At 35.0% G+C, this 14,754-nt stretch overlaps 2 protein-coding genes and 1 long non-coding RNA gene across 3 annotated transcripts in view; 1 reads left to right on the top strand and 2 right to left on the bottom strand.

Annotated features, from left to right (window-relative positions):
* The window catches only part of LOC130054588 (uncharacterized), a 44,755-nt gene extending 44,252 nt beyond the window's left edge, over nt 1-503 (bottom strand). Inside the window, exon 1 of the long non-coding RNA XR_008802903.1 lies at nt 348-503. This is a non-coding gene — a long non-coding RNA (uncharacterized LOC130054588). The remainder of the gene's footprint in view (nt 1-347) is intronic.
* Nucleotides 504-2,137: 1,634 nt separating this feature from the next.
* Nucleotides 2,138-3,253, bottom strand: LOC125667563 (uncharacterized). Its single transcript, XM_048901153.2, has one exon. The coding sequence runs from the start codon at nt 3,251-3,253 to the stop codon at nt 2,138-2,140; it is 1,116 nt and encodes a 371-aa protein (XP_048757110.2).
* A 3,374-nt stretch (nt 3,254-6,627) lies between these two features.
* LOC125672615 (uncharacterized) overlaps nt 6,628-14,754 on the top strand; it is a 42,448-nt gene continuing 34,321 nt past the window's right edge. The window contains exons 1-10 of the mRNA XM_056144792.1: nt 6,628-7,068; nt 7,186-7,316; nt 7,702-7,880; nt 7,984-8,129; nt 8,215-8,550; nt 8,678-8,817; nt 9,054-9,124; nt 9,356-9,471; nt 9,719-9,870; nt 11,800-11,962. Of these exons, the coding sequence (XP_056000767.1) occupies nt 6,901-7,068; nt 7,186-7,316; nt 7,702-7,880; nt 7,984-8,129; nt 8,215-8,550; nt 8,678-8,817; nt 9,054-9,124; nt 9,356-9,471; nt 9,719-9,870; nt 11,800-11,962 (1,602 nt within the window). The 5' untranslated portion in view covers nt 6,628-6,900. The remainder of the gene's footprint in view (nt 7,069-7,185; nt 7,317-7,701; nt 7,881-7,983; nt 8,130-8,214; nt 8,551-8,677; nt 8,818-9,053; nt 9,125-9,355; nt 9,472-9,718; nt 9,871-11,799; nt 11,963-14,754) is intronic.

Raw genomic sequence — 14,754 nt, 5'->3', positions numbered from 1 at the left:
CTCATTGTGTCTTTATCATATTTTCATCTATGTCAATAAAATGTGTGTCTTGAATAAAACATCTGTGAAGGAGAAACTTCAAACTTACTGTGCGACTACATATGCCAGAAGTGGTGTTAATCAAATGTGGATTCTAAAAAAATTCTAAAGAACTTTTAGTAAACTTGAAATCACAGAATTTTTCCCAAATCAATAGCATTAAAACCTATGACTTTTCAACACTATACACGACCATTCCTCACGATAAATTAAAGACTAGACTTTTTGACATCATAGACAGTTGCTTCTTCAACAAAAACGGAAAACGGAAATAGTCATATCTAGTGATCAGTCATTCAAAAACTTACTTTGTTAAACACCACTCTGATTCCACGCATAAGTACTCTGAAGTTGAAATAAAAAATATGCTAGAGTTCCTCATTGACAATATCTTCGTGGTATTTGGTGATCAGGTCTTCCAACAGTCTGTTGGAATTCCCATGGGCACGAATTGTGCTCCTTTGTTAGCTGACCTGTTTTTATATTCATATGAAGCAGAATTTATTCAAAAACTTCTACGTGAGAAGAAAAAATCTCTCGCTGTGACCTTCAATTCGACTTTTAGATATATCGATGACGTTATGTCTATTAACAATTATAGCTTTCATTCATATGTCGATTTGATATATACCTATGAGCTCGAAATAAAGGACACCACAGAGTCGTCCACTTCTGCTTCATACTTAGATATTTTATTGAAAGTAGACATTACCGGCAAACTGACAACTCAACTGTATGACAAACGGGATGATTACAGCTTCTCCATCGTCAACTTCCCACATTTATGTAGCAATATTCCATTATCACCTGCATATGGTGTTTATATATCTCAACTGATTCGATATGCAAGAGCTTGTTCTGGGTATAGTCCGTTTTTAAATCGAGGTAAGCTACTGACAAACAAGTTGATGGTACAGGGATTTCAACAGTCTCGATTGAAGTCAGCATTTCGCAAATTCTATGGTCGTTATAACGATCTAGTTCGTCAATACAACCTCGCATTGGGTCAAATGCTGTCTGACGTGTTTCATACCGATTGTTGAGCCGTTCTTGGCACACTGATTTGACTGCGAATAACTCCGTTTACCTGATCAGGATATGGGGCTCACGGCGGGTGTGACCGGTCAACAGGGGATGCTTACATGTACTCCTCCTAGGCACCTGACCCACCTCTGGTGTGTCCAGGGGTCCGTGTTTGCCCAGCTATCTATTTTGTACTGCTTGTAGGAGTTATGAGATTGATCACTGTTCGTTATCTTCACTTTGCACATTGTAGTTTTTATTTTTTAATTATTTTAGAACATCTCTTCGTTTGTTATTGTCTCCTAGACATTGACAATTTACTGTGAGAATTTTTAATTCATTTGCATATGTTTGATTAACCATTGTTGTAGGGAATTGACCGAGACAGACCAGTACCCCTAAGTAATTCAATCTTTAGTAAAGAGTGAAGTGCGCTGAAGTGCGTGTATTTGAAAAACCTTCCTAAACTTAAAAAATGAACACGCTTCAAATAGCGGCTTGAATGAGAGGTATAGAAGAAAAAAGAAAGAGAGCAAAGAGACAGAATACATACAACAAACATGATAAAACCGTTTCTAATGATATATAGTCATATAGACCAACAAAAGAGCTAATTATTTGTTTACCTTATTCTATTTTCCGGCCGATTCGCCACCGGAAACACAATACGATAGATAAAAGCTCAAGGAATAAACCTATCACAACAGCTCTACTTTTTCCGGAATTCATTTAGAAGCATTCTGAAATAGGCCTAAGCAACAAAGAGGGAAAAAAGCAGATATATATTGTCTGTATATCTATGATGATATGTTAATTCAATTTTGAAAACTATGAAGACATGTTGCAAATTAAGAGACATTAAATAGAAAGTGTTTCCGGTCGTAACGAAACAAACAATGAAAAACAAAACCCCTTTTCATATATACACATGTTATAAGTCAAAAGTCTTTTCTATAGGATTGTAGTATCCAAATTAAGTAGAAATATAAATAATACCAAGTTCTTTTTTGTTTTAAATGTCAAATTTTCAGTTACCTGCATTCAGCTGGGATTCGGAGACGTGGAGCGTGTGCGTTTATGGTAGTTTATTTAGTGCACCAAACAACATTTTTTCCATAATTTCGAAGCGTTTCGGACTAAGATGTCTTCCCATCATACGCGAAATTACCACGGACACATTCACTATATTTTGGTCTTGTAAAAGTTTTAGCATTTTCCTACCGGCCCCGAACTCTCCATCATCACAATATCCTTCGTGGAGAATTCCGTTATTGTCCTTAAATCTGTATAAAAGGATGTTGTGGTTGGCTTTCCCATAGACTGGGTCCATCGAAATCTTCTTGTAGAAGTTCCTAACATTATCATAGGTGTCTGCTTCAACTGCGGCCGTGCTGAATTGGTTTCCGCCCTCGCTGTGTGTATTAGAGCGTCCAGACTCCATTTCCTCAATTTTCTCTCTCTCTTTTTGGTCAAGTTGCAGAATTTCCTCAGCTGTTGGTGTGCTTACTTTGTCTTTGTGGACAGTTCCGTTTGGAAAGACGAGCTTATCTCCAATCAGTCGTGTCTTAACATTTTCCTTCCAGTATTTATTGTTTAGTTCAACCAGCTTCTTTCGGGTTTCGTTAATCTGAACTGGAGCCTCCGGCGTTATATAGAAAGGTATTTCCATCCCTACCTCTTTCTTTGTTTTTTGTTGTCTAAGGATGTAATCTTTCTGCTCAAATCTCATCAGCTTTCCCGTAATTGTACGAGGCTTTGCGCCTGGCTTGCGGTCACCCGAGTTTCTGTGAATATTGGCAAATTCTATTCCGTCAACTCCCAGGTGTTCTTTAATCAGACGAGGAACTTTAGTTCTCAAAGTTTCTCCCTCTTCCTCTTGAAGATTATGAATAAGTATATTGTACTTCATTGATCGGGCCTTGAGGTCAGTTATTTCTTTCTCCTGGTGATACACTTTTCTGTCTAATTTTATCACCACCGATTTTAACATTTCAACGTCTTTGCGTAAGGATGCATTTTCAGCTTTTAAGGAATCAATCTCTGTTGTATTATGTTCTTGTTGATCGGTGATACACTGGATTTTGTCATCTACTCCATCTTGTTCCCATAAATCAGACTTAGTATCTCCCACAGCTTGCGTCAGACTGACCAGGGTTGTGTAGGGTTCCGCTAACTGTTCTGGGCTAGACATGAGCGATACTTTGTACGGGTTTAAAGCTCACAAACCCACCATGCTTGTCCGCTGCCGTTGGCTCTGTGTTCTGTGCCTGTTTAGATGTTTGCTACCGTGATTTATACTCACGAGTACGTACCATGTTTTCCAAATTTAATCCAAAGTCTTTCAATGTCCCAATATACACAGAATTACAGCAATTTTGCCTCAGCGAGATCCAAACACAATGTCATACGGTGGTATGTAGGTATTTTCCAATTTTCGGCCTTATTATGTGGCTATTGCGCTCAAAATTGGTCTAAGAATTTCCTCACTAGAAAAACACGTCCACCATGGTCAATGGTCAGGCACGTGTCATCGTCTAAAATCAGATCAGGGTTTTCGCTCTTTTGACTAGTAAAAACAGACTAAAATCAGATTTTTAGTCTGTTTTTACTAGTCAAAAGAGCGAAAACCCTTGACGAAAAAAAGACCTCCTCAACGATATTGATAATTTTAATGTGGTAAATCTAAACATTCAGAAAAAATGTTTGTGTTTTGGGGAGCGCTTTTGCCCCCGAAATCCGAGGACCATATTATTTAAACAATGAAATACTCTTATCAATATCAAATAGCTCAATATCTTCTACCCTATGCCTAATACCGAGCGAAGCTCGGACTGGCCGAAGGCCCATCCGCGAAACAAGACTCTAAAGGTAACACTTCTGTAAAAGAAAAAATGAGAAAATCAGCAAATGAATAGAGATAATCTCTACATACGTTCCCTGAAAATGCTATGATCCATATGGGCGACGCCAATTTGTTTTCTTCATTAGTTGCTTCTACAGTTATTCGTGTTTTAATTTTAAATGCCAGAAATACAAGACTGACGTGTAATTTGTAATTCAAACAGTCAGTTTGTTAAAAATGAATGGTATAATTATCATTGTTACATTTTTAGCCAATCATCAAACAGAAAAACAATAATACGACTAAATAAATGAATGAGTTCACGCTTACTTTTTTACCACTTTGGATTTTTTGATTAAGTTTTGATTAGTTTTAACTGTCTTTTGAATTGCGAATGGAATCTATTCTTGTTGTTTATAATTGTTCAATTTGAAACAGAAAAAAAGACGAGGCTAAATGTGACTCACAATGCACGGTTTACGTTGGCTGGCTTAAATGAATAGGCGGATCTTGTAGTTATCCTCATATATCCCACTTTAATATTTAGATGTTACTGGGTGTTTAACGCAAGAGGAATTTCATAAATAATATATATTTCTTAATAACGGAATTATGATTATCACTTGGGACATGCCAATGACCATTTCATGCTTCGCTCGGTCCAACGGTCACAAAAAGGAACTGAATCGTATCTTTCCTTTTCTTTTGTTACGTCAAGTGTTTTGAACGCTGTATATACAGTACGTGTATGCCCATTCTTGCCAAATTATATTCCGCCGTTCCGTGGGAACCCGAATTAGAATAGGTCCTCAGTACTCCTTGCTTGTCGTAAGAGGTGACTAAATGGGGTGGTCCTTACGATGAGACCGCAAATCCGAGGTCCCATGTCATCCCTCCCTGCTCAATGTCCATAACCGCCGAACATTGGCCAAAGTTTTGCAGCCCTTCACCTGCGATGGTGGTCTCTCCGTATGAGTGAAAAATTCTCGAGAGGGCCGTTAAAAAATATACACTATTCAATCATATTCCACTGTCTTAAAGTTTATCATTGACGAAATCAGCAAGATTCCAGTTCATAAGCAAGCTTATTTTCAAAGGCTATAGTAACTCTTTCAATGATATACTTCAACTGTTCTATTATACCGATACAAACATTAAAACAAGGGAAAAAAACTTGAATACAAAGTTTAAAATCTGGACACGGGGTACTTTTAATTTGTGATTATTTTTATATACTTAGTGCTCTTACATACAGCTCTTACGGTGTTATTAAAAAAAAACCAAAAAAACCAACAACAAAAACCCCTGTACATTGTTATTATACCTATGTCCTTTTAATGTATTTAATTATTCCTAAGGGTTGTTTTAAATTGTTTCGTATGTTATTAGGGTAATCATATCATTACATTAGGCGCTATATATTAATAATAATATTTATGCATTTTAATTCTGACACTATGAATATTTTATTCACATGTATGTGCACATCGATTTTATATTATCTTTTCTTTCACATTTCTAAAGCGCTTTAGAGAACTAATGTTGATAGGGCGCTATAGAAATCTTTGAATTACAATTACAATTACTTACTCGCTATGATTGTTGTCGTGTGCTACTTCCGTATTTACTGGTTCTTTTATGGGGACCAATTAACTTGTGATGCGATTCCATTTCATAATGTATATTCAGGATTTCTTTCGAAGCATATCAGGAATTTCTATATGATAAAAAGAAGTTGCTAAGTGTTCCAAATGGGTGTGTATCAGTTCATCTAACAGACACACCTTTTGCAAGGAATCACCAGTTTTACGGTTATTTACAGAGAATCACACATTATACATTTATATAGTGAAACGTCAGTAGAGGTATAATGACATCACCTGTCGTTTTTAGATGACGCTTACGTCTGTAGCAAAGAGGGCTCTTCATCGTGCCAATGCCTACCGTGAGACGGAACTTCCGTTTTGAGGTCATTATTCTACTTTCATTTCTAATGCCGGGAGCCTGACGTAGGAACAGTCACTACCTTATGTTAAAGAGGCATGGACACGATTTGAGCTGAAAATTTTATTTTTCCATTTTTATTGTTTACAATGCTTAACTAAAGTATTTCTAATGGTCAACCAAAATTTTAATATCAGTTGTTGAGTTATAAGTGAGATACAGCACCTGCAATTCTTTGTTCGTGCCATGTTTTTGTGTACATTAGACTGCTTAATAGAAAATAGCGTGTTTAAAACAAATTGAGATGTGCCAAACACTGGAAAATATTTAATTGTGTTAAGAATTCATTTATAAATTGGAAAAAAAAAATCTGCTGTAAACCAATGTTTTACTGGTTTATTTAACCTATACAAACAAAAACATGACATGAACTTGTTACCTCTGTATCTCCCATGTACCTTGATTACTGACATTCATATATTTACTGATCATTAGTAATACCTTAGTTAAGCAATCTAAACATTAAAAATCAAAAAGTAAAATTTGAAAAATTTTCAATTCAAATCGTGTCGATGTCCCTTTTAAACATATAAGGTTTCATGCGGCACCGAGATGAAATTGAAATCCATGCTCTCAGTTGCGAAGCTATAACGTCGTAACAACTAGGCTAATTTGGCATGGATAAAAAGCCAGGATTCAAAAAGAAGAATTAAAGATGGCTGTTAGGAATTTTCATTACAAGACACAATCCACAATAACATGCATTTTGTATACTCGAGTGTAAAATTAGTGATCCTCGATTCCTCATTATAACGTCATATCATTTGGCGGAATTTTCTGACTGAAATTTTGTTACATTCCTTAAGAAACCATGTCGTTTATCATTGTAAATCACATTTTTGTATTTGAATGCCTGAAAATACATTTACATTTTAAGAATCATTGTAAAAATAAAAGCAATCCATGGAAATATTGGGTTTTTTTTTCATAAAGGCGAATTCCAAGAGATATACAAGCCTAGACAGAAGAGGTCCATCCATAAATCATACGAAATGGAAGACAACCACGTCAGACTGAAGAGAACCTTGATCCACGCCCTCGGCAATGCTGCCCATCCGGAATCTCTACCCTACCTAAAGTCTTACATGAATCATGATGAGGGGGCGCCGTCACTGAGACGAGCTGCGTCACATGCTTTGAGGCATTACAAGTGTATACAGGTGTGCCAAATTGCATTGAACTACATGTACTAGTATTTTACATTCAAATATAACTATTTTTAATTGTTTGTCGAACATGTTTAAACAAATAAATGTGGTATTTTTTTTCATCTTAAGAGTGCAACTAGCCTTTTGAAAGCGTCCGTATTTGATGAAGAAGACATTGTTCGACACACCGCTTTTGAAGTATTTTCAAACCATCCACATCGTAACAACTTGACAAAAGAACAGGAAGAAATGATATTAGAGTATTTTTTGTTGTTGTTGATATGTTTCTTTCATTTGCACCATCTCCTGGCATGTTTTTCTCTATTTGCATTAAAAACGACTTATTTCAAATTTCCCCTAATATCATTTCTTGCAAAGCTTGAATTGGTCATAAATGAGGTGGAAAATAGATGCAAATAAAACGGGACGGTGGTGAAAATGTTCTAGCATATATATTTTAATTCAAATAAGCACAATATATATTTTAAGATTCATAGAGATAATTGTTCCCATTTATGAATTGAATTGATTTAATAGGTTCTGTTCTTAATTTACGTTAGAGAAATATAAAGTTAAAAGCGTTATATTCATGTTACAGGTCTATATTAAAGGTATGTCTGAAAATCATTTCACCACATTTTACAGAAAGAAGTATACATATCCGATTGTTTCTCAAATAAGACGACGTTCGGTGGACAATCTTTTAAAGAACAATGACTTTGATGTGAAACTATCTCCATATAACTGGCAAAAATATCAAGGATCTTCTCATGCAGGATCAATATCTGGATTTGATGCAGATCGCAGCGCACATTTCCACACGAGTAGGATTAATTTTAAACCAGCTTCAAAACTAGATAACTCTAATGTTATATTTGGAAAGTGAATTATAATAAACTTCTGTATTTCTAACTTCTATTTTCACAGCGCAGGTGGACAGTGTTTTGACTTTCAAAGCAGACCAAAACTCCCATTCCAATGGAAATGCAGGCTTTGCTAATAAGCGCTTCCAGAGTCACGGATCGAAAATTTGCCAAAAGACTGCAGTGCATTACAATTTGAATCTTCTGGGTGTAAGAAAAACATAGACAGTTCTAAATTATTGCAATCAATTTAGATTTATTTCATTCATGTGTTAACTATGTTTCTATATCACAGGATTATGGTTATACGAGTGCACAAGACGTGCTCACCGATTATGATAAATCGCAAAAAGAAATCGTCCAACCAGTGAAAGACGCTGTCAACGACCTTCATGACCTAGTATTCGGTTCTTCTGCAGAAAACAAACTTGAAAACTTGATAAATGAAATATCAAATGCGATTAAAAATTGTCATGAATCGCTTCAGAGTAATAGCAAAATGATGTCGGAAAGTCTTAGGAAAATTATCAAATACGAAGCCAATACGGAGGTGCGGCCATTGATTGACACTCTTCTAGAAGCAAGATCTCTAATGAAAGATGTCTCAGAAGATATGACATTGTTTGAAAAAGTAATTCTGATAAATATTTTAGAACTATTCGCATACTAACCATACATGTATCTATGAATAATTTGAATTAACTTACACTATAATTACTCTTTTTTTTATATTCATTTGACAATCGTATTTATTTCAGTATACTGTCGTGCCATTAAACAGTACACTTCCAGAAGCGTACGATGGATTGAAAAACATGTTTGAAGGTCTTAAGAAAGCCTGGAATTTCTATGATGATCCTGTTGAAACTTTAAACAGTCTCGATATTGAAATGATTAGGTACATGTGTGTGTGTGTATATATATATATATATATATATATATATATATATATATATATATATATAATCCAAATAGAAAGAGTTGATATCACAGTCAAAATAATTCAATAAAAAAGCAGGAAAATATGCAGTTCCAAAATATATTTAAATCACTAGCGCTTTCTGGATTTTAACATCCATCCTCAGGTGAATACAAATATTGAATATTCATTGTTATTCTGGTTATGAATTTCAGATTGCGACAAAGTATCGACAGCTTCACCAAAGTGAAAAACGCTTTGCAAAATGTGATGTACAATACGAAAGGTAAATGTAAATGGAAGTAAAAAATAGACAATAAAAATATCTAATAGTATACAAATGAGCAGATAATGTTCAATGGACAGGTTTTGAAAATTTGGTAATGTGTATTGCACCGAAATAAAATAAACAACGCAAAACTATAATCGTATATGATTTGTAATAATTGAGAATCGGGCATCTCGCTTTGCATTTTAATATTATATACATGCACGTGTGTATTTATCATTTTCATAGGACAGTATCCATTTTGGACAATGAATGACAAGGATGTAGAAGACTTCTTGACAACACTACATAACATGTGGACTGCAGTGCAAACAACAGGGAGTACAGCTGAGCGACGTAAAAAGGTATAAACATGTAGCGATTGAAAATCCTTCAAATTTAATATTTTACTAGGCAAACTATTGTATGGCTTGTCATTTCGTCTAGTCTGTACTCTCTCTCTCTCTCTCTCTCTCTCTCTCTCTCTCTATATATATATATATATATATATATATATATATATATATATATATCACAAACACACATACAATGTACAACATTTATTTTTCACATTATATATTAATATTTCCTATGCTTCAATGTTTTCGACAGCAAATATTCAAAGAAGTGACACAAATAGCCATACAATTTGAACAACTGCTGAGAGAATTCCAATCAAAAGCCTCAACATTGAAATCCGCCTTCCATCGTTTGTTTGATTTTGTGACGGGAGCGAAACAAGGCTTTTCCATCATGACAAAATCGTAATTGTCCATTTATTTCTCACCGAATTAATGCTGCATGTGCATCATAATTATATATATTTTACCCTCTGAATATCATTATCTTGAGTTCAGATTCAGATTGAATTTTTAAAAATTGTTAGTAAATTTCACACATATCGATTTTACATTTTTAAATCATTAACAACTTTAGTCACGACCCCTTATAATGACCTACATTGTAGGCATTGTCATTTGATTTTTTCTTTCCTTGATTTCTTTTTCGGAGAAATTCAAGCAGTTCGCGTCGCTATATCAAGAAATCAAACAAGAGAATATAGGGTTCTCGCATTTGATATACAGTGAAACTTCTCCAAACCGGGCCCTCAGAAAACCGGTTCTCCCTGAATATCGGCCGATTTTCAAAGTCCTGGCAGAAACCTTAACATTTCCTTACAAAAAAAGTCTCACAAAACCGGCCACCCCTGAAAACCGGACATCGGCCACTTTTTAAAGTACAATTGTTAACAAACATGTGTAAATTACCCTTATAATACCGGTCACTATTTGAAGACTAGAAAATTTTGGCCAGAGGGGTGATTAAGACTGGCCAGGTGTGAAAAATGACTGACCTACCGGCCAGGTGGGAAATTATCGACCGGAGGTGTGAAAAACACGAGTGGCCTCTATGCGTTCTATAGTTTACCTGTGCTGTCCAGGGTGTTAATTGGTGCTTGGCTAATCCAAGTGACCCTTTTAAATTTCTGTACGAAATGTTATAAACAGATATGCACATATTGAATGAATACAATCAATACGCCATATTGTTGCACCATGGATATAAGCGGTAGTTCATAAACAACAAACCCATGACTGTTAATGATAATTTTCAATAGATAAATGATTTTTGGGGGCTTTCAATAGACTTAAAATTCCTAAGAAACATCTAAATTAAAATTATATATTTACTACTGCACTTTTCAAAAATGTCAAAACAAATTTGTTAACGATATAAGCAATGGACGTAAACAGAGTTTTTATAGGTAAGAGGACTTCCAATGATAGGCCTCTGTGTTTTCTTTATGTATCCTGTTATAAATTTTTGGTTAAAATTAGATGATTGCAGCAAGGCTCTTTCTTGTAATAATTACCTGTAGGTACAAGCGGACTAGTTTGATCTCCACCGATAATTGATCAAAGATCCCCATATCAAAGTGAGCAGTACCTACTCTGTACCTACTATGTGTATTAATTGCAGCAATCAAATGGCTATGTGTTTGTTTTGTTTATTAAAACATAAGCCGAAATTCTACATAAATGCTGTTAGTCTACAAATTTCTATACATATATCAAATACAGTTTTATTTAAACTGACTGTTTTCCATTATCTATGCATGTCAATGTTTATTCATGTTTAATTAGTTTTAGTGCTATAAATTGAAAATAAACATGATAGTAAATTATTTTGCTTTATTTCCAATAGTGAAATAATAGTCCTTGAACACCATATTATATGGTTTGTGGTATGTCAATGAAATATTTAATAAAAATTGAGCTGAAATGTTTTTAAATGCTAAATTTTCGGTATACCGGCCACCCCTCTAAACCGGCCGTTTTTTCCGGTCCGACAGCTGGCCGGTTTAGAGAAGTTTCACTGTAGTTGCAAGTGTATTTCATTTTAATTCATCGAATTGTTCACTAATTACAGTTTCAATGATATCTACTCAGTAGTACTAAACCCTTTCTTTTTCAACAATCAATTAATTTATGCTAGTCAGATGAAATAGTATCCATAGAATAATTGATTCCAGTTGTATGATATATTTTGTAGTATTGACGAAATTGTGAAAAGATGCTTAAATAATTGCTACTTTTAACCTCCTTATATATATATATATATATATATATATATATATATATATATATATATATAAACAATGTTTCGTAAAATTCATTCTTCAAAATCGTTAGCATGGAGGTTGCAAGATTCAAAACTCAGACGATATTCGGAATGAGATTAGATGGAAAGTTCCCAAGAAAAAGAGCAACATGCAAACCCAAGTGTGGCTGTGGAGTGTTTGATGCTGCAAGAGCATCGGATGGTATAGATTTGATTTTGGAGTCTTCAGATGAGGTAAACAATCAAATCATGGTTAATTTTATCATAAAATCGTGAAAATGACAATCGAATACAGCATTGTATCCGAAAGCCCCGTTCGTCGTCTTTCTTATTTCTCTTTTGTACACATTTCGACATGATAAAACCCCATACAATAACCAATATGTTATGAAATGAACCATATGTCGCGATGACTCCGTAGTCAGCTTCGTGACTGAAAGGCTGCCTTTTGCAACCTCTCTCGTGTTTTTGCAGCATCAAACATCAGGCACAAGATTATATACATGTTGTGCTTTCACTAAACGAAAGGAATTAAGAAGTGAGAGTTGTGGGTCTTTCGGATGATACCATAAAAAAGCGAGGTCCTTTATCGCAGTAAGATTGAAACGATAAACAACTTTCAATGCTATTGAGCGTCATACATAGGTCAAAATGTCTGGGATTTAATCTACAGCTGATGACGTCTCAAAATGTAATATCGGAACGATAGGGGACTCTTCAGAAAAATGGTAACGATAATTATGCGTCACATGGGCAAATTGTTTAAAATCATTGGTGGTCAAAGTCTCAAAACTGTCTGCCAGATTTCTAGATTATTTTTCAGAACGTTGTGCGCAAATATCTCGGTCACCACTTTTCTGAACAATGTACCAGTATTTAGTATTTCTTAATTATAACATGCACCGTGTGCTATTTTCATACACCCCCTCCCTTGAAAAAGAGGGGGCATATTCATTTGCATCTGTCGGTCGGTCTGCAGACCAAGTATTGTCCGTTCACTATCTTAAAAACCTGTTAACTGACCGACATTAAACTTACACTGTAGTACACTGGTACATGAAAAACTTATACGGTACCAATTTTGATGCACCAGATGCGCATTTCGACAAATAATGTCTCTTCAGTGATGCTCAACTGAAATATTTGAAATCCGAAATAACTATGAAGTTTTAGAGCTAAATATAGCCAAAACCCTACATCTGAAGAAGTAGATGACCCCTATTCATTTTGTGGTAAAAGATTAAGGTTTCGTTCGCTCTGGACATGTGAAGGTGTTGTCGACTCAATATCTAAGAATCCTTTACTTGAAAAACTTGGTACACTGGTACATCGTAAGCAGTAGATGAACACTATTCATTTTGGGTTCTCATAGTCAAGGCTCGAAAGTGAACATAGTAATATATTGTCTCCTCTATATTATCAGAATCATTTGATTAATTGATACCAAACTTGGTACCATCGTATATCCTAAGGAATAGATAACTCCACCCTATTGATTTTGAGGTAACAAGGACAAAGGTCAAGGGCCAATCTGGGCATAATAAGATATTTTCTGCTCGATATCTTGAGAACCCTTTCCTCGACAGACATCAAATTTAGTACACCGAATTTTTCTAGTAGAAAAGTTTTGAACGAGATGTTAAAGAATATACAATCAACCAACCAACCTAAGGAGATTACATGTATGATTCCTATCGTTTTTGATGTCGTAAGGGCAAGCCTCAAATTTATATTCAATACCCTTTGTTTAAAAAGTATTTACGCTTTTTTCGTGCTGATTTGGGAGACGTTCTTATGAAGATAAAGTGAAAGACTATCAGCTAAATGAAACATATGTATAACCCTTTTCAACCTTGCATCACGGAGGCATACATGTTTCTGAAACATGGATTTCTTGTTTCAAGCAAAGATCGATTCATTGGCTGGTCACTTTCTATATCAGTGATGAAATGTAGTGGAAATGTAAGGTAGAACCGATGTATTAAATTTAGATACTGATTGTGCTAAAGAATAAATGCACCACGATTCTGAAGATTGAGCGGAACTACATATTTGCTTGTTAGACATTTTCAGACAAAATGTGACATTTCCCCCCACATCCCTCTTTCAAAAGCGTACCAGAACTCACTATCTGATAGTTAACTGGAAATTGTCAAAGTTAAGGGAGAAAACGATATCTTGTAAGACATACTAAATATTTAAACCGTGACGGGATCAGAGGCGAAATCGTGATTCCAATACTAGATACTGAGTGAGAAATTCTCAAAGGGGCGTAAAACAAACGAACAAACAACATGTGCAAGACATTTCATAATTTCCATGACAATCAAAAGCAGATGCAGTCTTAAATCATCCCTGCAAAATACATACACTTTCTTTAAACATTGTCAGGTGAATTCTAAGATTCCACTATCTCGGTATTTTTTTGTAAATATGTACATCTAATTTGCCATTATTCTAACGTGTGACCAGGAAGAAAAAAATCTTGGTAAACACAAGTACTTTTTGTTACTGGATATTTTTCTTATTATGTTATCCACAAAATGAGTGAATGGATGAAGGAAAAAGTATGTACAATATGAGTCGTGGAAGAGATTGTCATCGTTTTGTTTGTTTGCTTGGTTTCAACACTGGAGCTCAGTCAGGGTTCTAAAACACTCCACTGCCCATTTTTGTGTACACATTTCAGTTTAGTTTTACTTTGAGAAGAATTCTAATAACTGCAAAATATATAATAATGGCATCATCCACTTTTTTTGTTGGTCTATGTGTTTTGGCTGACGAAAATGTGAGATAGTAGGGTATACTGTATGTAGACTATTTGGAAAAATATTTAAAGTATTTAATTTGCATATTATTTAACATCCTGCTCGAGAATATTTCACTTATGAATATAGAGACGTCACCTTTGTCGGCAAGGGGCTGCAAAACGTTAGGCATATGCTCGGCGCTTTCGGTCTTTAGCAAGGGGATCTTAATAATACATTTCATTCATATGTCGATTCAATGCATCCCTGAGAGCTGGA

This window comes from Ostrea edulis, chromosome 1 (assembly GCF_947568905.1).
Source record: "Ostrea edulis chromosome 1, xbOstEdul1.1, whole genome shotgun sequence".
Classification (NCBI taxonomy): domain Eukaryota; kingdom Metazoa; phylum Mollusca; class Bivalvia; order Ostreida; family Ostreidae; genus Ostrea; species Ostrea edulis.
Note: the sequence above shows the minus strand (reverse complement) of the source record. Positions and strands in the feature narration are given on the sequence as shown.